The sequence below is a fragment of the Copadichromis virginalis genome, linkage group LG5 (genome assembly GCF_057382275.1).
Source record: "Copadichromis virginalis isolate Kocher_CV1m ecotype Utaka linkage group LG5, C_Virginalis_male_GT1.1, whole genome shotgun sequence".
NCBI classification, from domain to species: Eukaryota; Metazoa; Chordata; class Actinopteri; order Cichliformes; family Cichlidae; genus Copadichromis; species Copadichromis virginalis.
Window position 1 is genome coordinate 30144817 of NC_140622.1, and position 26042 is coordinate 30170858.

The 26042-nt window shown below is 38.5% G+C and overlaps 1 protein-coding gene across 3 annotated transcripts in view; it reads right to left on the bottom strand.

The window, feature by feature from the left end:
- ptprt (protein tyrosine phosphatase receptor type T) overlaps positions 1-26042 on the bottom strand; it is a 332562-nt gene that overhangs the window by 237854 nt on the left and 68666 nt on the right. For all 3 annotated transcript variants that reach the window (XM_085457270.1, XM_085457269.1, XM_085457267.1), the window contains exons 3-7: positions 13938-14098; positions 12651-12761; positions 10941-11022; positions 9466-9581; positions 8535-8709 (exon numbers count right to left, since the gene is read on the bottom strand). In XM_085457270.1, the coding sequence (XP_085313396.1) occupies positions 8535-8709; positions 9466-9581; positions 10941-11022; positions 12651-12761; positions 13938-14098 (645 nt within the window). The remainder of the gene's footprint in view (positions 1-8534; positions 8710-9465; positions 9582-10940; positions 11023-12650; positions 12762-13937; positions 14099-26042) is intronic.

Below are 26042 nucleotides of genomic sequence, written 5' to 3' on the forward strand. Positions count from 1 at the left end.
CAACACTTTTTTTTCTTTGAAACAGCACTGTAATTATGCAAATTGCAGAGATATTTCACAAGAGCTGGTGTCACTTCTAACCTCTAATTTAAGCGAGCTGAAGAACACTGCAAAGACACCAATTCATTTTCCTTATCATTTAAAGATCAACAGGCAGGGGTTTACTGATGACAGTTATCAGACTATGCAGCTGAAATATCAAGGGACTCTGTTTGTTGCTCCTGTCATGTGAACTAAGATATCAGATAATTCATTGTTATAAAAGGCAGCAATCCAAAAAGAAGAAAGTTCATAAGGATGTCACATTTTTAAATGGTGCTGTCTTAAATCTTTGAACAAGCAAGATAAACAAACCTGTTAGACCGAGGCATACCTAAAAGCATCTAATTCATAACTATGATGTTTCCTTTCTGCTCATTTAGGTTGGACAACATTTAAGAGACAAAGATTTTATTTATTTAGAATACATGTCTGTATTCTGATGGCCCAGCCTGTGTGCTTCAAAATTTAATATGGGTTTTCACTATTGTGAATGTATTCTACCTGAAGGGAAAATTTCTGACTCACTCATCAACTTGGTGTAAACTCGGTCCACTGACTTGTCCTCCCATTGTCCTCAGTATCTCCTGGTTTTAGCATTGTTTCCACTGCCTGGCACAGCCCCACTCGCTTTCACTTACTTTTGATAAAAGCTGTTTTTCCTCTGCAGATAGCAGCTCCTGTAGCTAAAGTAGTCAGCAATGATTGTCATAGCAGTGCAGTGTAAAACTACTGTGAAATTATAGTAAACAGGACTTAGTATTGGCAAACTTATTTGGAATTATTTAACCAAATACCAAGACATTACCTGGTACAAATATGGTAATAAAATCAAATAGAGAAAAGCAATTTTACATCATAACATGCATATCAAATTAAGTTGTAGTCATGTAATGCGCAGCAGGTCCAGGAGGAAAGCTTGGGGGTGTTCGGGGAACAGAACAGTGTTTCCATCTTTAAGGTAGTTTAATGTTGCCATTACCGATACTATGTAAACATGTTAGATTAGTTGTTTTGAACATTCATTTCAATGTAAAATCCTGCACTCAGTCTTACTAATGTATCAAATGTGGCTGTTTTTCTAAGAATATAAGCTAATTTTGAAATTGATGCTCCCAACTGCAGAAGTCCCAGAGAGGGATTAGTCTCTTAGAACATAAGATGGCGAGGTTAAAAGCTCTATCGTGCAAACAATAAAACATTTATAAACAAGATCCAGAAAGGTTGCCAGCCTTTATATGCTCAAGCTCACTTGAGACTGACTGATGCAAAAGTTAGTGTTAGTGCCATGGTTGACATACTGGTGATAACCACATTGATGCTGCTGGTATATACGGGTTTAGGAGTGACACGGTGCCATCCAGAAGTCTATTTCAGCAAGAAAATGCCAAACCCCGTCTTGCATAAACGTCTGTTTTCACCCACTGCAAACATTGGAGCATTATGAAACACACAGAGGAACATGCCCTATGCAAATGTTTTTATGCCTTTCTTAAATTTCAACAGAAGTAATAATTGCGCATTTTTGACATTTGCATACGCTGTCTTTATGCTGTTGAAACTTTTTGCAGAAAAATATTAAACTATGGAAATGGAATAAATAAGGATAGATTGTGTTATCAGTACCTCTCAGACCACAGCGGTTGGTCTGACAGACTATGATGGGTCTTCGTGTTGTATGGAGTGTATCTGACAAGGTTTCACATAATGCTGTCACCGGGGAAACAATTCAGTGGTATGTGTTATTTTTTCATAGTAATTATGACCATGAGTGCAGACACAGCCTCCTGAATCTTTTTTCACTAGAATTTGTGGGATTGCGCCACATTACGTCCCGTCAAAGTGTCCATAAAGATGACAGTCAACTTCTACCTGCTTGACTTCCCTACTCCTTGCTTCTCACTTCTGTTTTTTTACCGTTTCTGTTTTTTTTTCCAGTTATCATTGCAGTGATAAATTAAATCTTCTTGCTTTTGATTCGCCCAAACTTTCTTCTTACTTTTCCCCCTTTTCACCTCATTTTCTGTGGTCCTCTCCCTTGTTCTTTTGAACTCTGCTGTAAACACATTTTTCTTTTACTCATTCATCTGTGCTGTCCTGTTTCTGATTTCAACTTTTCACCTTTACTGCATCCTCTCCTGCCTGCTTCCCTCACTCCTTGCTGACCCTCTTCTTACTTCCTCTCTCTGTCCAATTCGTTCCTTTTCTCACCCGCAGTCCTTCTCGTCCGTTATTCACCGTACCTGTTCATGCATTACTTATATTTCTCTTCAGAAATTCTGTGTGAAGTGTCCACTCTCTTGTACTAACACACACACACACACACACACACACAAGGAGAGAAGGAGATGCACATGAAAGAGAAATGGACATGGAATACCAATTACATGACAAACTGCTCAGTGTACACAACACAACACAACGCATGCACAGACATACAGACACACACACACTTAAAGACACACACACCCTAAGGCAAGCCCTAAGAACCTGGTTAAAGAGGCAGGCGGAGTGTACACTGGCTTAAGCTTCCCTTCTTATTCCATGCACACACACACAGAAACCTACATACTCCCCGATGTAGCCAAACAAACAACTTTGCACACTTTTTTTACACTTCCTCTCTCCTCGGGGAGCTCATCTTTACAAAACTTATGAAAGTATGATAAACTAATAAACATTTTATTTATTTGTTATCCATTTTTTATTTTCTTGAGCTGCAGCAGTGCAGTGCAGCTCTTCTGCAATCCAAGTTCGAGTAATCTATCAGTTTTTATGCCAAAAAAAGATCAAATTACACGAGTAAAGGTTTTGCAGGTAATGACTTTAAAAAAACAAACAAATTTGGCCACATTACCATGACAGCTGGTGAGATAACTATTACATTTTGATTTCCCTTTTCCAGAATTACTGGATACACTTCCTCCTATGCTTGCTTAAAGGTAATTTGACTAAATAATAAGACCTTCATAAATCACAGTGATTGGGTTTTATTTCTATTTAGTTTTTCATCATTTTATTTATCTGGGCAAAAAACTAATAATATCTTTCACTTTCTTGATGTGTTTTTATTTCATGTTGATGTACATTTAATGCACATTTTCACAAACTATCAGTGGAAAAACACAGTCATGACATTCGCATTACCTTGTTGTATTTTTCACAGAAATGCTGTTTTGATAAGTATTTACAGCTGGTTGTTCTGACACTTGTGTTCTATGTCAAACTATGAAAGCCTCCCTAATATCTTGAGGGCATAAACCATCTAAAATGAATGTCAGGTTTGTTTACAGAATGAACTGTGCATGTAGATAAGTTAAGGCTTTAAGAAGATGGCATCATTTGTGCAAATATTATTGCAAACAACTGCTTGGAAAACTTGGAAATTGATTTTCGTGTGAATGTTTGACATCGCATTTGTCTGCCTTTTAAATGTTTGACATCTCATTTTGGAATAAAACTCCTCACTTGGAAGTCTAACATAGTTTCCAACAGTTATTTTTATAAATTGAAGGTTGTGTTGTGTTCACACCCAGTGGGGGTTCAGAGCGTCAGTGAGTTTCTAGAGATCTGACACATACAGCTGAGCTGTCCACTCTCCTATTGATTTCCTTATCAAGGAACAGACACACAGAAGATGCTGGGAATGTGCTTTGGGCGACTGAAAGCTCTATGGACAAACACACATATACAGTATGCAGACACACACATACACACTCAGAGACCCTTACACATTGCAGTGGCACTGCTAGGTCTAATTCTTGGACTACAATCAGCTTTATGACCCCCGAGGGAGACTTAGAAAAATGTGGCCATATTCCTGGGGAACTCGCACACATAACCATTACACACACTCTGCATGGTGTCCACAGGGCACTGGCTGTCAGTGGCTCTCCTGGATCTCTGCTACGCCCCACTGAGTCTTATCTATGACAGACAGAACAGTACACACATACACACTGATGCCCATGCCCATGCACAATACACCACATTCACAACTCAAATACAGCCTAAATTCATACTCCCTGAGACATGTCAGCATGTAGGCTTGCTCACTCTTTAACACACACACACACACACCCAAACACAAGTACAGCCGGGGGTATGGTTGAGACCTTGTTGCCCCCCTGGGGCTTTGACTGCATCTGTTCTACAAGAGCAATACAAATGAGAAACGCACAGGAGCATTGAAAAACATCTGTGTGCGTGTGTGTGTGGGTGTAGATGTGTGTATGTGTTTTGCTAAACTTTCTATAGCCGTGAGTGTCTGTTTGGGAAACTTTGTGCCTGGCTTGTGTGGAAGCGTTGCATGCTTTCAGTCATTTTGTTGACATGCTTTTTTAACTGCAACTGGATTTTTTCTTAGTGTATTGGAGACAGTGCATTCATTTTACATTTACAGTTTCCAGTTATTCTTCCAATCCCATCTAGTCCCCTTTGTCTTCTAGAGGAGTATATGTTAGTGACTTTATCACCATTTCCACTTACATATACTTATTTTTAGTGTTAATATGAGCAAGCACCATTATAACCACATATACATGACACAAAAGAACAACCACACTAGGTTATCTTTAATGCAAAGATGTAATGCTTTTAAAGAGGCGAGGAGGTGGAGGAGGAGGAGGTGCTGTTGACAACTAACGGCTGTCACTGCATGTTTTCCTTGCCGTATATTAACTTCAAGAGAGGTGTGAAGTCAGGCAGAGGCATGAATAAGAAAGAAGTAAGGTGAAACAATAATATGGACACTGAATGATGGAAAGATGACAGAAGAGGTGTAAAGCTGTGCATTATACTTAAAAAGCCTGACTTCCGTCTGCTTTTGCTCCACGTTCTTCAGATGAATGTTAAAATCTGAAGACCAGTGGGTAAAATGTCTTTCTTTGGCTCTGGCAGTATTATAGAACCCAAATCTTCCCCAGTATTGTCCGATTTTTTTGCAAACAAAACACCGCAAAAAGAGTTACTTGAAAGTTGCTACACATGCCAATTTTTGCTCAGTTCAGTCATTTTATCCTGGAATAGGTTTAGCTGTAATGAGTTTAACTGTACTGAGTAATAAAGAAATTTACCTCCACCAGGCAGTAGCTCGGCTGATTCAGAACATTTCATTTCAGCTGTCTTTTCTAATTTAGTCAACAAGGAAGAAATCATCTGCTCAGCTGGTCAGCATTATTGTGTCACAAAATGAATATTCATGCATGAGCATGTATGGGAGACAGACATACAGTCACACAGGGTGCTGTCAGATTAGAAGAGTCTCTCCAGATTCCTGTTGTCACACCTGGCTGAACAACACACTAATTAACCCTGATTTCACTTAGAAAGCCTGGAAGAAGACACAAACACACACATACCTGCACAAATTAATTTGAAAACCTTACGATACCTTACATGTGAAAACACAAATGAAAAGGCATGATGATACACACGCCCAGAGAGAAATTAAGCCACACAGGATGTTTCTACAGCACATGAATGAATAGATTAGAAAACTCACAAGTACACTAACGTGTGAATCAAGGACAATGCCACATTTACACACATTTAGCAGCACACACTGTGCACACAGGGCTTCGGGGAGGTGTGTTCATGCATGTGCGTGTGTTTAATTTTTCCGTTCTCGCTCGTTCACTGTGTTGGCATGGGCTATTCCCCTGGCACAATGCATGGCTGACAGCACCTGAGCTACAAACACAAACACATACACACAGGAGTAAGACACAGAAACACACGCATGCACACAGACACATTCAGTAAGGTAAGCAATACACACGCACGCATACGCACACATTTGGATGTTCTCAGGAGTACAGTCTGTGCGTTCTGCTAACAGATGGTAATGACAATTTCAGTCCCTGGACTATCATCTAATCAAAACAGCACACTCACACACACACACAGGCTACACATTCCAGCCTCCCTTCAGATTAAAACATCCTTCACACCAAATAAGGTTAACAGCATAATTCAAACCAAATATGCATTGAGAACATAATTTAGGCCGGAGCGCCTCTGCACTGAAACGGATTTCAGTGATGCAATTCAAATTCCATTAAAAACAAACACAGTTCAATCCCCCTTGCGCCGCACGATTATATATTTAATACATATAAAAATATATATATATTTCACACTAAATATTTTAGGGCAGAGAGGTGTGTTTGTGGGAAATGCATCCTAGACATCTACTTTAAGCTTCACTGGGAGCACTCTATTCTTAAATAAACACAAGATATATACTATTTATATATGATAAATAGTGGAACCCATGGACTGAAGGGTATGTTACACTATAACTGCAGAAAACCATTCCTTTGTGTTTGGACCCCTTTTCCCTGGTCATAAACTTTGGTCAGGATGCAACACAAGATGCTGTCAAAAGGCAGCCCCGGAGAATGTCAAGCGATCAAGCATAAACTCAGCTCTACAGTGACTGAACACATAGGGCTTCAGTGTCATGGTCAAGGACACTTAAAAAGAGAATAAAAGTTGTGAGCTTGGGGTCTTATACTTTATTTCTTAAAGGATAAATGCCAGGAAAAAATACCTGTTACTTTTGTTGTGTGCCATGCTGCAAGAAAGCTAGCTTAAGAGAATCGTAGAGTGCTAATAGGCTAACATATTAGCATACATTGCTTGGTGTTCGCATCTTTTTCCGTGTTGCTTCACATATAATTAAGTATCAGTGCTAAAATACAAGTATTCACTATGTTGAGCAATAACTAACTGAACCCTTTTATAGACTTCATGAGAGACAGAAAGCCCTTTAGCAGGCGCTACGTCGATCAGGTCAACATTGAAAAAAATGAATGATTATTTCCTATTTATTCAGAACTTCATGAAGTCCACAAGTTGGAGGTGGAGACAAAGATCGTTATAAAAAAAGAATTAAAAACACAGTGCAACAGAAGGAGATGGGGAGAGGTAAAAGAATGTAATTATGTCTGACAACAACAGATAGCTGCAATGCTATAATTCTATCAAAGTCCTTACAACAATATTATCCAGCCTACTCAGTACATCAATATCCTTCTCAGCAGGACAGGACCATATTTCCTGTTGTTCACAAGAATCATGGGAGAGGGAATAACTTGCTAAATGGCAGATTTTCCTTCATATTTTTACCCTGTCACAGAGTTGATAGATTGCATTAGAGTATTTGAATGTCCTCAGTGAGAGGATTTGTCGAACAGCACAGAACAGTACACTACGGGGGCAGAGGAAACAGGAGGTGAGAAGAGATGAAAGCAAAACACTGAAGAAGAAAAGAAGAAGCAGGCAGGAGACAGAAAAAAGAATCAGTTTTGTAAGCAAATCATTGCTACTTTCTTTAGCATTAGTCAGATTAATGATTACCTTCTATTTTTGCTTTATAAGCATAGTTTCAGCTTATCTGAGACAATTAGGTTTTTTTATGTTTGGCAGCATGATGTATTCTCTGCATGTTCTTGCATTTCTTTTATATTGTTGATATGCTAGTGTTTAAATTGTCTCTATTTTACATTACATGTTTAGCTACCCCATTACATCACACCTGTGTGCATATCACACATTTCTTATAGGTTTGAAATATTTCGATATCTCTGTCTTGATGCCTGCTTAATCATCCAGGTAAGGAAATCCCCAAAAGTTGATTCTGTTCATCTGAACATAGCGTTTTCAGTGGGAGAAACGTTTTGTCATCAAACAACCTCTGCTTAAGTGGATGGCACAACACAGAAGAGCTAACTCGTCAGGCCACGACTCCGCAGTCTATTTACACCTACAGGCCAGTGGACACATCACCCAGTGGATGTACACATCCCACTGAAAACGCTACGTTCAGGTGAACAGAATCAACTTTTTGGGATGTGGATATCTTGAGTAGTTCTGTGAGTTGTATATGATAACAGATGACCCAAAAGGTTTTCTATCCAACTTTTATCTGCAGTCCTGCTGAAGTACTGCTGTACTCTTCCTTTGACCTAATCAAGAAGAAACTATTATAAACTATTACAAAATCATCTTTTAATTAGGTGACTATGAACATTCAGAGGATAAAAAAAATCTTTTTTTTTCATATATATTTAAAATAACTAAACAAAATAGCAGTATGAGTTTTGAAGATTGTGGGAAAGGGAGGGAATAAGAATCAACATACTGGGAAGAAAATGAACTAAAAGATGGACAAAGACGGGCAGAAACTGAGTGAATGAGGGCTCATTGTGAGTTCTAGGCACTATTCTCAAATCTATTCAGTATTCTATCCTCAGCATTCTCACATCCCTAATGAGCAACAGCCAAATGCACACGCAACTACACAACCACAACCCAGGCTTGTTTCTCACTTTCTAAAGAAACTGTCCCACTTTACTGCATCCTTTCTGATCTGATTTGTTGAACAATGCTCTACTTATATCCATCAAAATTCCTTTCCGATGCTCTGGTTTTAAATGAAAGATAAATCATCTTGTTTTTGTAGTTTAAAGAAGTTAAACAGATGAACGTACCTTTAACAATGAGGTCAGCGTAGTTGGACACCCCAGATCCACCGTCTGATCGGATGACACACCGGTAGCGGCTTGTGCTGCGCTGAGATGTGTCGCCAACGCTAACGGTCGCAGAAAAACGTCTGTGGTTCACCACCCTGGTCACCATCAGGGCTGTGTCTTTACCATTCCATTGCTGCATGGTGGAAAAGACCAGAGAGTTTTCAACAAAGACTCCAAGTGTTTACTGTCATTTTTTTTGCTTTGCGTATGATTGTGGTATCATACTCTCAGATATAGACCCCCTGGGTGAGGAGGGTCACTGATCTCCTTTGGAGCATTCTCAGCAGTACATACTCATTTAGTGAAAACATGTAAGCTTGCCAATGCACATGGATGTAAAGCAGAATGAGTACATAGGCATGGCTGCACACAGCATATACACTCAGGCGCATAAACAAATCACACGTGCAAGGATGGAATCACTGGTGCAAAGCAGAACAAGGAGTTTTAATCAATTCTGAAATAGAGCTGGTAATACTTGGGATGTTCGCCAAACAATACTATAAAATAAAATTAAGAATAATATATGAATAATAACTTTATCTGTTATGTTGGCCTTTCAATGGTTTAAATTTTCTTTTAGTTTCTTTTAGTTTATTGAAAAATATATACCCGTTTATCCTATATGTCCATTAAAATTAAAGTCTAGGAAGAAGTTCCAGGTGTAAACAGCAGTACGTACTGTAGGTACTGATGTTTATAAATGTGCAGTGTTGTTGACATTAGTAATACTGTTAGTACACTTTTTTTATATATTCATATTTGTGTCCCCAAGTTGGGTAAATTGGGTAAATATGGTTTGGTTTGTGGTATTCTGTCCCTCCTTTTAACAAACATATATGTATATATATCCATTTATGCACAGTTTTACTAACGTGAACATACTCACCTGCAGCCAGAGTTTATCATGCTGAGACCACTTCCCTCCAGCAGTACACTGAAAAGTAGCATTCTGACCCACATTTACCTCCACATTCTGCAGGCGTAGAAAGTGTGGGGCTTTACCTGCAACACAGACAGCAATGTGCTGATGATATAGATGTGTAAAAGTCAGGATAAATATAAATCCATTCTTCTTGGTCTTTTTTTTATACACGTTGAATTCAATGTTGTTGAAGTCATCAAATGCATATATAGTCTGCAAAAACAAATAAATTATTTAAATGATAAACAATATCCCAATTACCCAAAATTAACATGCTAATAAAAAATAAATTGCTTGCTGCTCAAAGTGTTACTGTTACAGTTTAAGAGTTCACACTAGATTCATGCTAGCAACAAGAAACAGCACTTTCAGGGAAACCATGAACGATACTAATTCAGTTCTAGGAGAGCTTAACATTGTCTGGACTACGGCAGAGAAATTCTGTGGCCATGAGACAGATGCAAAGGTCTGTCAGTGAGACAGACAGCTGGGTGACTTTGGTCTGCCATTGAGACCAGCCTGCGACTGGTTAATTTCATTTTGACTGTCTGCAGACATAGATAAGACTAACAGAGTATGCATCGATCACTCAACAATGATAATTTGTCCTGACATTAATGGTCAGCTTGTTGCAAATGACAAGGGCAAAAACTTAGATTTGCTTTTTTTGAAAATCTTTCATTATTTTTATAGTCATCTTTTTCCTCAGTCTTTTTAAAATTAAATTGGATTTTAGTTTTTCCTTACACTGTAAATATGTTTGCTCTCTTTTTGAATAATACGATTAGTGGCTTGCAAAGGTGAACTGATTGTTTTGCGTCGGCTGTTCAAAGGAAAGATACAAGGCAGATAGAAAGAAGGGCTGAGGAGAGGATCAGCAAGAGAACCACGGTGGACAGACCGAACATAGATAAAATACAAAGATAATACTAGTGGAGTGATTAAAAATAAAATACTTTTCATTTTCATTTATAATCCTTTCAAAATGAATGCAATATCATTTATCAATTAATTTAGCTATACTGCTCTAATATGATGACTAAGTATGATTTGATTCCTATCTATAAAATAGACGTAAAACTGAGTGTAAAACTTTGATTCCTGAAACAACATAAACAGTTAATAGGAGCAGAAGGAGAATGTCAGGAGTTGCAGAATACTGAGAAGGCAGGGCGCAGTAAGTAGACCTCAGACTGTGGCAATAAGCAGTCCAGAGTTTTGTGAAGCAAAGTGTTTTTGTCACATTTGAGTGATGAAGACCCTGGGTCTGGACCTTCTTCCTTGCTCTCTACAATCTGTCTGCGACCCTCACAATCTGTCCTTTATACTGTGTTTTTGTGTGTGTAAGTGTGCGACATCTATAAAACAGATGATGCTCAGCAGGGCTACAGTTGTGCAGGGTCAACCGTCACAACACATTCACAATCTCTCCCACTTACGGCATGGGTGAGCCAGAACTCGTATGTCATCAATGGCGATGAAACCTGGGTGGCCTTGGACTGAAACGGCTTCAAATATTACCTTAGACCAGACAGAAGAAAGGAAGAAAGAATGAAAGAAATGCAAGCATTATAATGAAATTCAAAAATAAGAACTTTCTTTCACAAACTGGAACATCTTGACATCCCTATGAAGCTCATATGGGAACCCCAGGGGAGTTTTCCACTAAAAGTCAGCAACTATTCCTCTTTTCACTTCATCCCTTCTGTCTCCATCCTTATGCCAAGCACATATGCTGCCTCTCCTCTGCCTTCTTCCTCTCTTCTTCATTTAAACCTCCTCTACTTTTCCTCCTGTTTTCTTCCACGCTTTATCTATGTTGTACTTTTCAGACTTTTCCACCATCCCATATTTTCTCTATATTTTCGCATTTTCCTCTATTTTTCCTTCCTATTTTTAATTGCTCTTTTGTGTCTTTCTCATTTTACTCTCCCAACAGGACAGTCCCTTATATTTTCCAACAGAGTTTATGCAAACTCTCAGGATGAGAACAGGGTGTCAGCAGGGCTGTCAAGGGGCCATGCACTCCTGACCCACACATATATAGACTCATACACACTACGCACGCTACACACACACACACACCTCTGTGCTGTACTTGTCAGGATTCTCAGCAGTATCAGCTGCGACTCACTCTGAATACTTAAGACTTCTGGGAAGTCTTTACTCTCCTCTGTTACTTCAAAAATAAATCCCTTTTGGCATACATATCAAGTTTCTAAAAGTCACAGTCACTGCTAAAGCTTTGCTGTATTAGCAACAGTTTGACAATGTTGTTTACAGTGTTGGTAAACTGAATTTAATTTGAAATTATAAGCATTTACAACATTATTTTGATTTGTGTAATAGCATGTCACTGTGTGAAATTGGGATTTCTATTCCCAACTTTGATTGATTGCACATATTTGTTTCGCTATATAAACAAAGGCTGGTGCTGATTTGACCCTGATAAGCATACATGTTGTTCACTATTTACAGTTTTGTGTCTCTAATATTTTTCTAGTGAGATTTTGTCAGAATTTTTTTTTTATTTTTCGATGCATTCCCACTGGGGAATATCTGAATATTCAAATATCTAGCACTCTATGTTGATATGATATTCCAATAACAAACAAATTATTGATCTAGAACAGTTAAACAATTCAAAAGAGGAACTAAATTGTCTTTAAAACTTGTTTCTGCCCTCAGTGGCCTCCAGTACTCTGTACTGTACTGAGTGCTATTTCCCCCCCAGGTGGTGACTCTTTATTAGGGAAGGAAACATGCACAGAGACACACTGACATTTAATTCACTTTGATTACCATTGTGCCTTGTATCTGTGTGAGACACAGGGGTGCCTGCATTTACTGAGCACAGCTCAGTCATTAGGTACAACAGAGTTGCTTTTGTGGAGCCTCATAAAATAACACAGCAGGATATGTCTCTGTACCTTAAACCGACCAATACACACACACACACACGTACACAACAGAAAAAGTCATTAAAGAATGACTGTCATGAAATGTACCTTTTGTGCTCAACCTACAGTTAGATCCACGTGTTTTTGGATGATGACATATTTGTTGTTATTTATGTGCATCTAAGCAGTACAGTACCTAAACAATGTCTGTGAGAGTATGTCCAGAGGACTTGTGTGCATTTGTAGTACCTGATAGGAGTTGGGCCAGAATGTAGAAATAGCCAATTCAGCTTTCACCCAACCTTCAGTGACAGTATCAGAGGCATTCCACACTGGGTTACCCTGAGCACCTCCATTCACCTGCAGGCAGGGAGAGAAAAAGAGGCACGGTTTAATTAAAGCAGAGTTAGTGGATAAAACGAAGAAAAGGGTAAAACTAACAAACTGCAGTAAGAAAACTACTGAATCCAACAGTAACATGCTGTTTCCCATTATAACCTGACATATTACATTTTACTGTGAATAGTTTTGCATTTTAAGCCGTGTCTGAATCAATTGCACAAACGTCTGCAGTCATAGAACTATAGAAGTTATAGACGTCATAGTATGGAGACAGCTGAATATGTAGAGCTGTATAAAGGAAAACACATAATTTCCAGGATTACTAACTTTATCAGCTGTATCTACCATTATTGACAATGATGTTCCATTTTTATTTCACATTTAGACACATTACTCATAAAGTCGTTTCACTCATGAACTGTTTTCAAAGCCAAATCCTCAAATTTTTTTGATGGGTTTTTCACCATGCTTCTGTATAATAAAGCTGTAGCATTTCACCTTCCTTACTCGTTTCCATACCTTCATCAGTGTCTTCATGCCATTTCTTTTCTTTGTATGCCTTCCACACAGCTTTATATTTCTCCAGTTTCCCTCTTTACTCTGTCTTTTCATATCTCCATTCACCATCCATAGCTTCTTCTTAATTCTACTCAGGTGCCCATGAGTGCATTCGTACTTTAACATAAAAAATTCATTCTTGCAAGTCCATACCTACTACTGTTCTATCCCATGGCAGCTACTCCTAATGTTTACTGTTAGCTTACTTTAATGGTTGGTATTCGTAATCAGCTTTTGAGTCCATTAATAGAAGCAAGCTGAAAATAATACCTTCTTTCTAAAAGTCCACAAACTACATAAAAATCAAGAGCTCTGCTATCTAGCAGCCTATACTACAGCTAACTTGATCCCTGCTAAAAGGGAATAGATGATGACTTTCTGTTTACCTACCTATCACTTATTCTCTTTCTCCCTTTCTCTCTCTCTCTCAGACACACACACAGACAGACAGACAGACACAGCCACACACACACACACACACACAGATAGATATTTAGTGCCGGAGGGCTAACTTCATCCCTCCTAACAGAGAACAGAGGTGTGTTTGTTTGTGTACATGTTCAAGTTTCATCAAGCCCTTCATATGTCAATCTACCCGCTCCCGCCCTGTCATTCACACACACACTGAACACACACCTTGACATAGACATTGAGTGTGCCTGGGCTGGCTCCATCCCGGCTGGATAGAGAGTAAAGAAAGTCGATGCAGTGGGTGTCATTCTCCTTCAGGGTGGGCATGTACAAGTGAGCCTTCTGACCTGATGCCCGGCCTGAAGCGTTCACCACCATGAACGAACCTACAGAAACAAAAATACAAAAATGACACTAATGAAATAGCTGTTGTTCCATTATCAATAATGAGTCTTTCATTGAACCTAACAAAGTTGGTCAATATTAGGACTGTGCGATATGACCAAAATCTCATATCCCGATATAAGAATTCTATCGTCCCGATAACGATATAAATCACAAAAATATAACATTTTCTGTAAATTCTGTGAATCTCGGGCAGCTCGTCTTGCAGGAAGTGTTTCCAGCTGCGCGTCATGTACTGTAGCTGGAGTCGAGTTTTTTAACCGATGCATGAAACTATAAATTTTTAGACATAAGTTGTAAAGGCCATTTAATTCTCATCCGTAAATAATCTGCTCTTTCACGTGATTCAGTTTAGTTTGAAAAGTCTCAACAGGATCTTGAGCTTTATTGTGAAAGGTTTATGTGGAACATAAACAAGCGGACACCCGATGCTGTTACCGTCATTGTTGCTAACCACAACGCATAAAAACAGGCGCTTGTCCCTCCATAGTGTGGTTATATAAAATATATGAGAAAGAGAAAGAGAGAACGTTAAGAAATTATTATAGCCACTACAGTGACCATCAAAACGATGAAAAAATATTGCCGTAAACAGTTTATTTTGCGACACCACGAAACAAACGATAGCGTAAAAAGAAACGATAGACGTTTTTATATCGTCATCCAATATATATCGTTATATCGAACAGCCCTAAGTCAATACTGTGTGAAAAACATTTTCCAGGGTATGCGGAATTCAGACTTAATCTGCCACTTCTGATAACTGGTTCTTTTGGTTGCTTTGCTCCATACCATTCAAATAATTTTCAAGGTGTCATTAACATCTTGTTATGTGTACCACTGCATTTAGGCTGCAGCACAAATATCCACAAAGTAAACCAGCTGTAACCCTGAGAATTACTTGGTTATTCATTTAGACTTGTTTTGTTTTTGTTTAAGCACATAAAAAAGGTCAACCCAGTTGTCGTACCACTATTACTTTTGCTGCACAAATAAACATCTTCTTGATGGATTTATCCTGTAAATGTAGCAATGACAGAAACATGCTGCAACATGACTTTGTAGGCTAATTTCTGTTGAACACACAATTAATTTCTAAATACTAAAACGCTGGGACACAGTTGACTAGCTTTGTGTGACATTCGCCAGATGCTTGATAAAGCAAAAAAAAAAACAAAAAACCTCAGGGTCTTTAATTCACCAGAACTGTATATCAATGTCTTAATGTATCCACACCCTGGGGTTCTGAACTAAGACGTAAAACACATTTTCTCTGTTGGCTCGTTGTTTAAGTGTGTTTTAGTCAGTGCTTTATGGAGCAGGATGGAGCTTTTATGGGTTGGCCTCCTCCATTTGGCTGACTGCCATCAGGTGGACTGAGAGTTTGAAGTGACTAGGATACTGGCAAGAAAAGGGAAAGAAGAGATACTGAATCAAGCAGATGTGACTGTGCATTTCTAACGTGAGTTCTTGTGCATGTATGAAAATGTTCTGAATCAAAGTACGAAGAAATATGGGAGCTTAAAAATACAGTGAGTCATTTCTTTAGGTTATTTAGAAGAAAAAAAAACAATATTGTACTCATAAATATGCATCAATTAGTGTTTAATTACGTATTCCAACAAGTTGATGCCTTCTCTTCAATGAATTTAAAGTAGTTTGAGGAAATTAATATGTTGCCCCTCCATCTTTACTATAGTGGCCAGAGTTGACGTTGTCGCTTCACCTAATCATTTTTATGTATGCTGCTAAAGACCGGTCACATACATTCGCATCCCAAATGTGGGGGAAAAGAAAACTCATGCAGACTCAAGATATGAAGATGATATCTATGTTTTATCTAAAAAGGAAGAAAAGAAACAGTAATGTGAAGGAAAGAGGCAAATGTGATGGTGTCTGGACAAACTGAAAGTCAGTACTGGCACAGCAGTGCTTCCCAGATTGAAGAAGCTGCAAAGAAAGAATTATTTTAAAAGTGATTGCCCACTTTCTGCTCGGTGTGTAATTTGACCTAACAGTCTAAATTGAAAGGCTTTGCTATCTCTTGGCTGACTGAAGTACAGTCACAATGTGAGAGCTAGTTCTAGCAGCCTAACAGAACCATTAGAAAGATTTGTTTGCTCGATTTCACCTCCTAAGATTCCAATTCACAAATATAATTTTCATGAGAGAAATTCATACTTTATAACTCAAATACTTGATTTTAAAGGCAGTGAAATGATGTGAAGACAATAGATTGTAATGGCAGGGCAAACCCATACACAAAGGACACTGACGTTTACTGTCACTGACTTTAATTCCTTGAAGATTACCATAACCTTAATCTTATCTGAATTCTGATCTTGAATAACACAAATACACATACAGAGGTGCCTGAAAACGACTGATGCCTCAAAACATTTCATCCATTTCAACTCAATGGAACTAATCCACTCCGGCACTGTGGAAGTCTGAGAGTATGATGGTTAATGTGATGGTTTATGTGTGCCTGTGTGTATTGATATTGTTGAAGTTACGGTAATTTGATGTGGGCCTGCCTGACAGCTGAGGTGTGTGTCTCACTGCTGAAGTTAAATGACGGTTTGTGTGTGTACGCTGCCTGCGTGCATGCAAAATTAATCTAGCCTGGGTTTCTAAACAGGTCTTTCCACAGCGAACTGGCTCTGATTACATTTCTTATTCACACAAACTCACACATAAACACACTCTCTCTATACTCCTTTTTTTGTCCTTTGATGCTCTGTAAAGCTCCTTCCACAGGTACTTTTGTTTATCTGCTTTTTTTGTTGTTTGTTTGTTTTTTAAAGCAGACTTGAGTCAGTCTGACACTCAAGCAATACGTGTGATGTCTGTTACCCAGAAACTTCTCTCACTATGACAACTCTCTGTGTGAAGGAAGCAGAAGTGTTACAATGTATCCACAAACACAAAAGGCACAATATTAAAGACCTTCACAGGTTAAACGAATTTATTATTTTACTACATTTTGCTGGGAAATCTTGTGTCCTGACTTTCTTGTGGATATTAGTTAGAAACGTGACGCACCAGTGTGTCCCACAACACTGAAAAAACTGCTCACGAAGCACTAGACGCAAAGAGTTGACCTGGCTTCCAAACACACTTTATCCCAATCTAATTGAGCACCCGAGGAATGAAGTAGAACCCCTGAGGCCCCACTCCAGAGAGTTGGGTCGGCATCCACCTATCGTTGTATATTCACACATATGGAACAATGTCATCCAAACAAAACACAAACAAAATGGATGCCCCAGACGCCTATAAAAAGCTATTTTGATACAATGAAATATCGCTAAGACACCGACAATGATGTTTTCATTCGGTCACAAATGTCATAGCAAACACAGACACACTATGACACACAAAAACAAGTGCACACAGCCATCATTTCACACATTGTTTCCCAGGTGTGAGGTCAATCTGTTAACGTGACAAAAACTGATGAATCGGTCTACCGTGTCAACACGCACACATAGGCACACTCGAACGCTTACACGTACATCAAAATAACTGGGTCAACTCAGTGCAACAAACGTTCCAGCACATATTGCCGCATGAGACCAGCTGTTTTCACAAATACTGCTGAGAGTTTGAGATTTCACTTTTACTTTTCAAAAGCAGTCTACATCAAAGGGCAGCAGACGCCGCGACTGTGTCTGTCAGCGGCTGAAGTGCCTTTGAGCAAAGTATTTAACCCCTGGTGCTGCTATGCATCTGCACTGTAATGTGATCACATTCAAAATATTGTAAATAATGATACTTAACACTAAGAGAAGTATTATATTATTTTAATATAGTGGTAAATTGTTATTTGTACTAAATTACACTAAAAAATGATATTATTAACTCTGATTGGTTAGCCATTTTAAGTCTATGAATTAATGACAGGTATAAAAAAATAATCAAAACAATTTGTATTTAATGTATGAAAATATCATAGAAGATCATTTTAAGGATATATTCTGATTTAACAGGAGCTTAACTTAAGATTTGATTGACTCAAATTATATTTGACATATTTAACATCATATTTGTTGAATTATTTATGTTACTTTTTTTGTAGTTCAGCCTGTCATGGCATAAAATAAAAGATTATGATTTACCTGTGTAGAGAAACGACAGTTCCAGTACAATGTACAATCAAAAGCTGCCAAAATGTTAAGATTGTGGGGTCTAAGAATTTGGCAGCTCCTATATGGTGATCTATATGTGTATGAGTGTGAGGGAGAAAACATGGGACACAAGGAGGTTCTTAGATAAATATCAAAGGTGAGTCATACAGCTCAGCAATAATAAAATCTGGCTAGTTAACATGCAGGTTGCTGCACTCTCACAGAGATACACCACAGTGACAAGTGTACAGTAGAAGATTCTTTAATGGTTTTTTTAGTACTTCAGTATTTTTCTGCATAAAATGGCTACAGTTTTGTAATTGTCAAAGGTTTTATTATAGTTCATGTTTCAGAGAAGTAGAGCACTTTCCTTCGATGATATTATTGGGCAACTCTTATTTAACAAGAAACTGGCTTGTGTAAAAAGAGGACAATGTTTCACTGTTCACCAAACTGCATATGTGTAAAAGAAAAAAATCAAATGTGTGAGAGAATATGCTTTCTATGTGTCACTGACTTTCCACTGTTTGCAAGGGGTGACAAGAGAGTCACTCCTTTAAAAGGGCATAAAAATGGTTGTGAAGCGTGTAGGCTGCTGGCTAAAAATAAGAAACAATCTCACATGTAGAATGACAAATTGCGACCTCTGTTGTCTGTGGGGCCCAAAGGAAAATACTCAGAACACAAGCCTCCCACACTCTTACTTGTTATCATTTACTAGAGACTTGTTAGATTCTGCATATCATTAAAAGCAGCTTTAAACTGAGAGAAACCCTTTATTCATTGCGATCATTGTAGTTTCCTCTTTCTCCTTTCAACTAAGTAAGGAGGGAGATAAAGCAGTATTTTAATATGTGAGTTAAGAGTTAAGTAAGACTGCATGGAGAGTGAGAGACACTGGAAAGAAGAAAAGAAATGAGCAAAGAAACAATAAAAAAACATAATATTTGATGTAGACAGGCTTTATAGTTATGACAAAATATGCTACAATATAAAATAGCATAATTTTCATTATTGTTAAGTTTATCACTTAAAGAAAACACTATGAACACACATACAAAGAGGCAAACCCATATGTTCAATGCTTCAATGTCCCAACCGGGCCCTGCCATTTGCCTTTGCATCACCTTTTAGGTTAAGCCTCATTTGCCCTTCAAATCCCCCAGTTCTTCATGCTTATTTGCTTCTTAAAAGGCTGATATATATTTAATTATTTTAACAACTTAAAATAGGCATATAAGTTTAAATTTCTTGTCAACTGCAAACACAGAATTATGATACTGCATGGAAATAACTGAGTCCAAACTCACTCCCACCTACGCTCGGGTGGAAACCTTGGCATCATATGCACTGGACAGATTTTAGCATTATCTTTCAACATGCCAGGTTAACTTTTTAAATTATTCTAAGCCAAGCCATATTCTGTTCCTAAACCCAGCCAAGTTTTTATGTCCAAACCTAACTGAACAGCAAGTAAAAACAAAAAGAATAAACGAGGGAAACAAAAGTAAGCGCCTCATGAAAACAAGCCAGACTATGAGCAAAAATAAAGTTCTACAAAGGACATGAATCTTGTCTTCTTCTTGATGGTTTTGTGATTTACTGATCTTTAAGTTGAAAGTGGTTGCAAATATTTCCTTAAGGTATTTCTATGTTTTTGCATTGGTTCAATGCAGGGCTAATGGACAGATTTTGCGGACCAATATGTTGTGGTAGTGTACTGTCACTTGGGGGCAGTGTCACAAAAAACTGTCTGTGGGCATTCTCCTCCTTGTGCTATCGTTTGTCCTTCTGCTAGCTATAGAGACATGGCAACATACAAAAGCTGTGTCCCAAAACGTAGGCTGCATCGTTCGGGGGCCGCATTACGTCACAGCCAGACGATGAAGGCTGTCCAAGCCAATTTCAAGCTGTGTCCCAAAATGTAGGCTGCATCTTTCGGAGGCCGCATTTGAAGGCCGATTGCGTCACAGCCAGGCGACGAAGGCCGTCCCAATTCGTCGACTCCTTCAAATGCGGCCGACAAATGTGTCCTTCATTTCTCCGAATTTGAAGGACACATTTGTCACATTTGTGGGTCGGGTGTGTCCTTGGTGGCCCACCATATCCCAGAATTCATAGCGCGGCCCAGCCAATTTCAGTTTCCAACACTGGCGGCCGCTACTAAGTTTTAATATTACTCTTTCTGGGTCACAAAATAAACTTTTTTTAAACATATTTTCAGGCAAGAAAGTAGCTGTGTAAACTTCAAATATCTGCTTGGTTTATCAAGACATCGCATATTTGCAAAAGTGCTCCGACGATTTCGTAGACGTCTGTTACCCACCCGCTCGATATTCAATTCAATTCAATTCAATTCAATTTTATTTATATAGCGCCAAATCACAACAAAAGTCGCCTCAAGGCGCTTCATAGATACAGAGAAAAACCCAACAATCATATGACCCCCTATGAGCAAGCACTTTGGCGACAGTGGGAAGGAAAAACTCCCTTTTAACAGGAAGAAACCTCCGGCAGAACCAGGCTCAGGGAGGGGCGGCCATCTGCTGCGACCGGTTGGGGTGAGAGAAGGAAGACAGGATAAAGACATGCTGTGGAAGAGAGACAGAGGTTAATAACAGATATGATTCAATGCAGAGAGGTCTATTAATACATAGTGAGTGAGAAAGGTGACTGGAAAGGAAAAACTCAATGCATCATGGGAATCCCCCGGCAGCCTACATCTATTGCAGCATAACAAAGGGAGGATTCAGGGTCACCTGGTCCAGCCCTAACTATATGCTTTAGAAAAAAGGAAAGTTTTAAGCCTAATCTTAAAAGTAGAGATAGTGTCTGTCTCCCGAATCCAAACTGGAAGCTGGTTCCACAGAAGAGGGGCCTGAAAACTGAAGGCTCTCCCTCCCATTCTACTTTTAAATACTCTAGGAACAACAAGTAGGCCTGCAGAGCGAGAGCGGAGCGCTCTAATAGGGTGATATGGTACTACAAGGTCATTAAGATAAGATGGGGCCTGATTATTTAAGACCTTGTATGTGAGGAGCAGGATTTTTGAATTCAATCTAGCCGGGGGTTCAATGGTCACTCTGCGAGAGCAGCGGACTCCCGGCTTCATTGTTTTCAGACCCTGCCGTCTTTCGCTATTCAGGTTAAACACGATATATAAGTCACTCGGATAACTTAAAAATTTAATTGTTTGGCCTTTTTTGGTGTTTTATTGCTTCCGGAGTAAATCGGTTTGGCTGAGATCAAAGTTATTAGATTATTAGATTCAATAAAACTTTATTAATCCATCGGGTGGGTTCCTCCGGGATTTTCACACAGCTGAATAAATGTCAAACAGAAAACTGATTAAACTGACGGTCAAGAATTTACGCCAGTGTCCTGTTATATTTTAGATAGCAATGAGCAGACGGCCGAGTTTGTTAAACTCCACCGACACAGCGGTGACGCAAATCTGAAGGTTAGACTGTCCCATTTCACAGCCTCGCACTTCCGGCCTTCTTGGTCTTCGAAGGACCCGGCCCACGTAGGCCGCAAAGGCCGGGTCCTCCGAAGGATGCAGCCTATGTTTTGGGACACAGCTAAAGAGCAGAAGTGGCCACTCTCCATGCTTTTCATATTGTTTTTGATACTTTAAGCTTTGCTCCTGTTTGCTGATGTTGTCCCTTTCCATGTCCAACTCACTTTTTAGCATATGCACCATCTGTGCATCTATGGTACACAGATGCAGCATCATAAATAAGCTTTATGCAGACTTCATTGATCTTTCAAACAGGATAACTTTACAGCTATTTCCCCTCACCTTTATACAAATCTTCAGTGTATTTTTTTTATTCAGTTATTTTCTTATAAAATTATGCCTCTGCTATCCTCATTTGTTACTGTTCCCTTTTGTCTTTGTAACATTGTTTATATATCCTCATATTTGTCACTGTCTTAATATTTATTGATCTTTCAATCACATGTCTTTAAAAGGCTGCAAGGGGTTGTTCTGTTGTCTGTGTTCATAAATATTGACGTGGATATTCACTGCAAGTTGAAGCATACTTTAGATTGCATAGTGTAGATTCTATGCAATTTTTTAGAAATCTTTGTGTCCTTGCTGGAGAATGAGCGATGGCTCTGTCCCCACCCTTACATCTCTCCTCACTGTCTCTTATCCTTGCAGTAATCTGGTAAGTGGCAAATCAATAATTGAAGTGCCATTATTGGGGCAATGGGCTAAGCCATAAATGCAAACAACTCATTTATCCATCTAAAAGTGAATATGTGCTCCTACCATTTTATCCTCTATACCTTTTTCACTCCATCCTTGTCTGTAACCTTCTTTGAAATCCACTTATAATCCATTCGCCTTTCTTCTAGCTCCCAGCTTCAGTCTTTCTGTCTCTCTCTATCATCAGTGGCTTGTACAAACAGACGCCTCACCATTAGAGTGACATTTACTTTCAACACCAGGCCGAAAGAGCATCAAAATCTAATTCATTTACACCTATTATAGCAAATGGAGCAGGTGGTGTGTCTGAATGTGTGTGTACTTGCACAATTGTTTGTATGTGCCTAGGGAATTTTGTCACTCTTCACAGACCTCACAAATAGCTTCCATAATGCTTTTACATTGGTTTACATTGCGGCTGGCTAGCTCTCTTCATTTGCACAAAACACAAAAGCTCAACGTTGACACTTTACCAATACGTAGAAGCAAAAGGAGCAGGAAAAATCCTGATGACAAAGCAAATGCTGGCAACTTTGTCTCAAAAAGAAAACAAGAGCTTGCTGAGATTGTGTGCCTTTCTAAAACCTGGGAGTGTAACTGTACGATTCCCAGGGCAGCCAGTTCTATCAGTCTTGGTAAAATAGCACAGATAGGGTCACGCATGTCCTTTAGATGCAATAACATGTCATTTTCATGTCGTCTACACCTCAACAAGAAGGGCAAAAAGTAGTCTCAGTACCATAAAGAAAGATAAGAACTTCAATCTACATAATCTCCATGACAAACTTTTTTTTTCACAAAACAATGGGGTTTTGAGGTTGAGACATAAAAGTCGCAACAAAGCAGAGAGAGGCGCAGACTAAATCGCTTTTTAATAGATCAGTTACATTCCCAGATTTCCTGTTGAAACATGACGTTGATGCAAGATGTTCACAGTACGATGTGCTCAAATGGCTCCCTGGGGTCTCTGCTCAAAGCATGCTGTGTAGCTCTTAAATCTCTCTTTCATTCTTCTTATCGGGTGTTTTGTGTCTGTCATCTTTTGGATTAAGACGAGCTCTGAGCTCTGAGCAAGATATCTCTTGCTGTTCTTTTAATATCTAAGAGTGTGGTATACATTTGTAATTTTGACTGAGTTTTTGAAATCCAGCAATAGAGATTTGATTTGATGGTGTAGTGAGACAGCGTATGTCCACATGTGGCCTCGAAATGTCTGTCAGGAAGCTACTGTGGCTGTTTTTGTACTTTATCTTAACATTCTGCCAACTTTTTTTTATACACCTACTGTGCTCTTCTGTATCTTTACAAGACTTGTTATTATATTGTCACTGAATATAGTGATCAGAACTTAAACAATGGTATATTTTAGCTGCAGAATTATGTCCTTTCCTTTATGTGTGTTTAAGAAAACACTACAAAACTATCAAATTCAGCGGATATAGCTGGTATAGTGCAATCACAAAAGATGAGAGAACAAAGATACTGGTCTCTAACTTACAACCTCAAATCCCCCAAAAGTTGGGGCGCTACATAAAATATAAAGAAAAGTATATATTTTATTCTAAACAGAACATAGAGAACACATCCAGAATTTAAACTTTGTTCAAATGTACCATTTAAAGAAAAAAACAAATGTCATGTTGAATTTGATGGCCACAATACATCTTAGATGAGTTAGGACAGGGCCATGTTTACCACAAACATCTGGAAACTGAAGATACCACATGGTGTATTTGTTGTCCCACTCTTGTATGATAAAGGATTGTATGCGCTTAACAGTCTTTGAAATAATGTTCATTTCATGATGTGCCATTGGTGCAAACTCTGCAAGCAGGCCATATGACAGTATGTTTGCACCAAGTACCGCAGCAATTTCCTAATGTTGTAAACCTGCTCAACATTTGGCAATAAAACCCTTTCTGATTCTGATTCTGAGGCCAGTTTAGCACTCGGACTCTTTTATTACAAAGCCATGCTTTTGTAATAAATGCAGTATTTTAGCATTGTCTTGCTGAAACGTGCAAGGCCTTCCTTAAAAATGACAATATCTGGATGGGAGCATTTATTGCTCTACAACCTTTATATAACTTATAGTAATGATGATGTTTTTTTCCAGTTGTGCAATATTGCAGTTCCTTAGGCAATTTCCTCTCTTTATAGTCTGACGTCTATGTTTTCCAAAAAGAAGTTCAAATTTCAACATAGAACAGTTTTCCATTTTGTCTAGCTGCATTTGAAATGACCTTTCAGATAGTGTTCATATATAGCTTCTTGTTTGCACGATAGAGCTTTAACTTGCATTTGTGAATGAGACAGCAAACTTTGTTCACAGATAATGATTTTTGGAAGTTCCTCCAGAGCCAATTCAGTGATGTCCATGACAGAATCTCACCTGTTTTTACTGCAGTGGCTCCTGAGGGTCTTATGAACACAGACATCCAATACAGATTTTTAGCCCGGTCCTTTGCACACAGAGATTTCGCCAGATTCTCTGAATCTTTTAATGACATTATATACTGTAGATGTTGAGATATTCACAGTTTTATGTTGAGGAACATTATTCTGAAATTGCTCCACAGTTTGTACAGTTTGTAGTTTTTTGCAAACTGGTGAACCTCTATCCATCCATGAGAAACACTGTAGTTCTAAGATGCTCTTTTAATACCTATTTGTGCTACTGTTGTTCTGCCAAAACGCTCCAGTTCCAATATATTTCTCCAGCCGTTTCTTTTTTTTTTTTCAGAATCACTTACTTTTGCAATATCCAGACATATTCTCAGTTCAAATGTAATGTTTCAATAGTGAATAAAAGATGACTTTATGAGATTCGCAAATATAGCATCCCAACGTTTTTTGGAACTGGGTTTGTACCTTATTCCACAATATGTGAATAGCTTGAGGTATACCACGCTAATGACTTAATTTGATTGGATTGAAATACAGCTTGCTTTCTATATAAGGTGTTGTGTGTAAGTTCCCTTGTTTTATTCTTGTATTAGGTAAAGTGAAGTTTATTTGTATTTGAAGTTAATTTCCCTGCATATTTTATTGTTATTTACGCTTGCCAGCTGGATAACAGTGAGGAGGACTGTGGTGGTGTAACTACACAGGTGTATATTGAAATAAAGAAGCATGAAGTGAAACTATCTGGATCACAATGTGTTGTTAGCAGCTGCGTCTCTGAAGCATCTTTGAATTTTTACACAATCTCACATCTACATATTCACGTGTTGACATCAATCCATGTCTGTGTGGCAGGTGAGGTGTGTGCATCTATTCAGTCCTTTTTTTTTATTGCCTTAATAATCAGGAAGACTTTACTTCTTAATTAAGCACCTGCTAATCATAGAAATAATGATTCAGAAGAAACTGAGCGTTACAAAACATATTTTAGTTAATTTATTTAATTAATGCAAAAATGCTGTCCCTTATAAATTAAAGTTGGACAAATGTAGAAATATGCATACCCACACATGTATATTCAGAATGTGGAGGCACAGAGCTTTTAGCTATTAAGTAGAAAATTAATAAGGCATCTCATATACATATACATGTGCCTGCAGGCCAATGAGAAGGTGA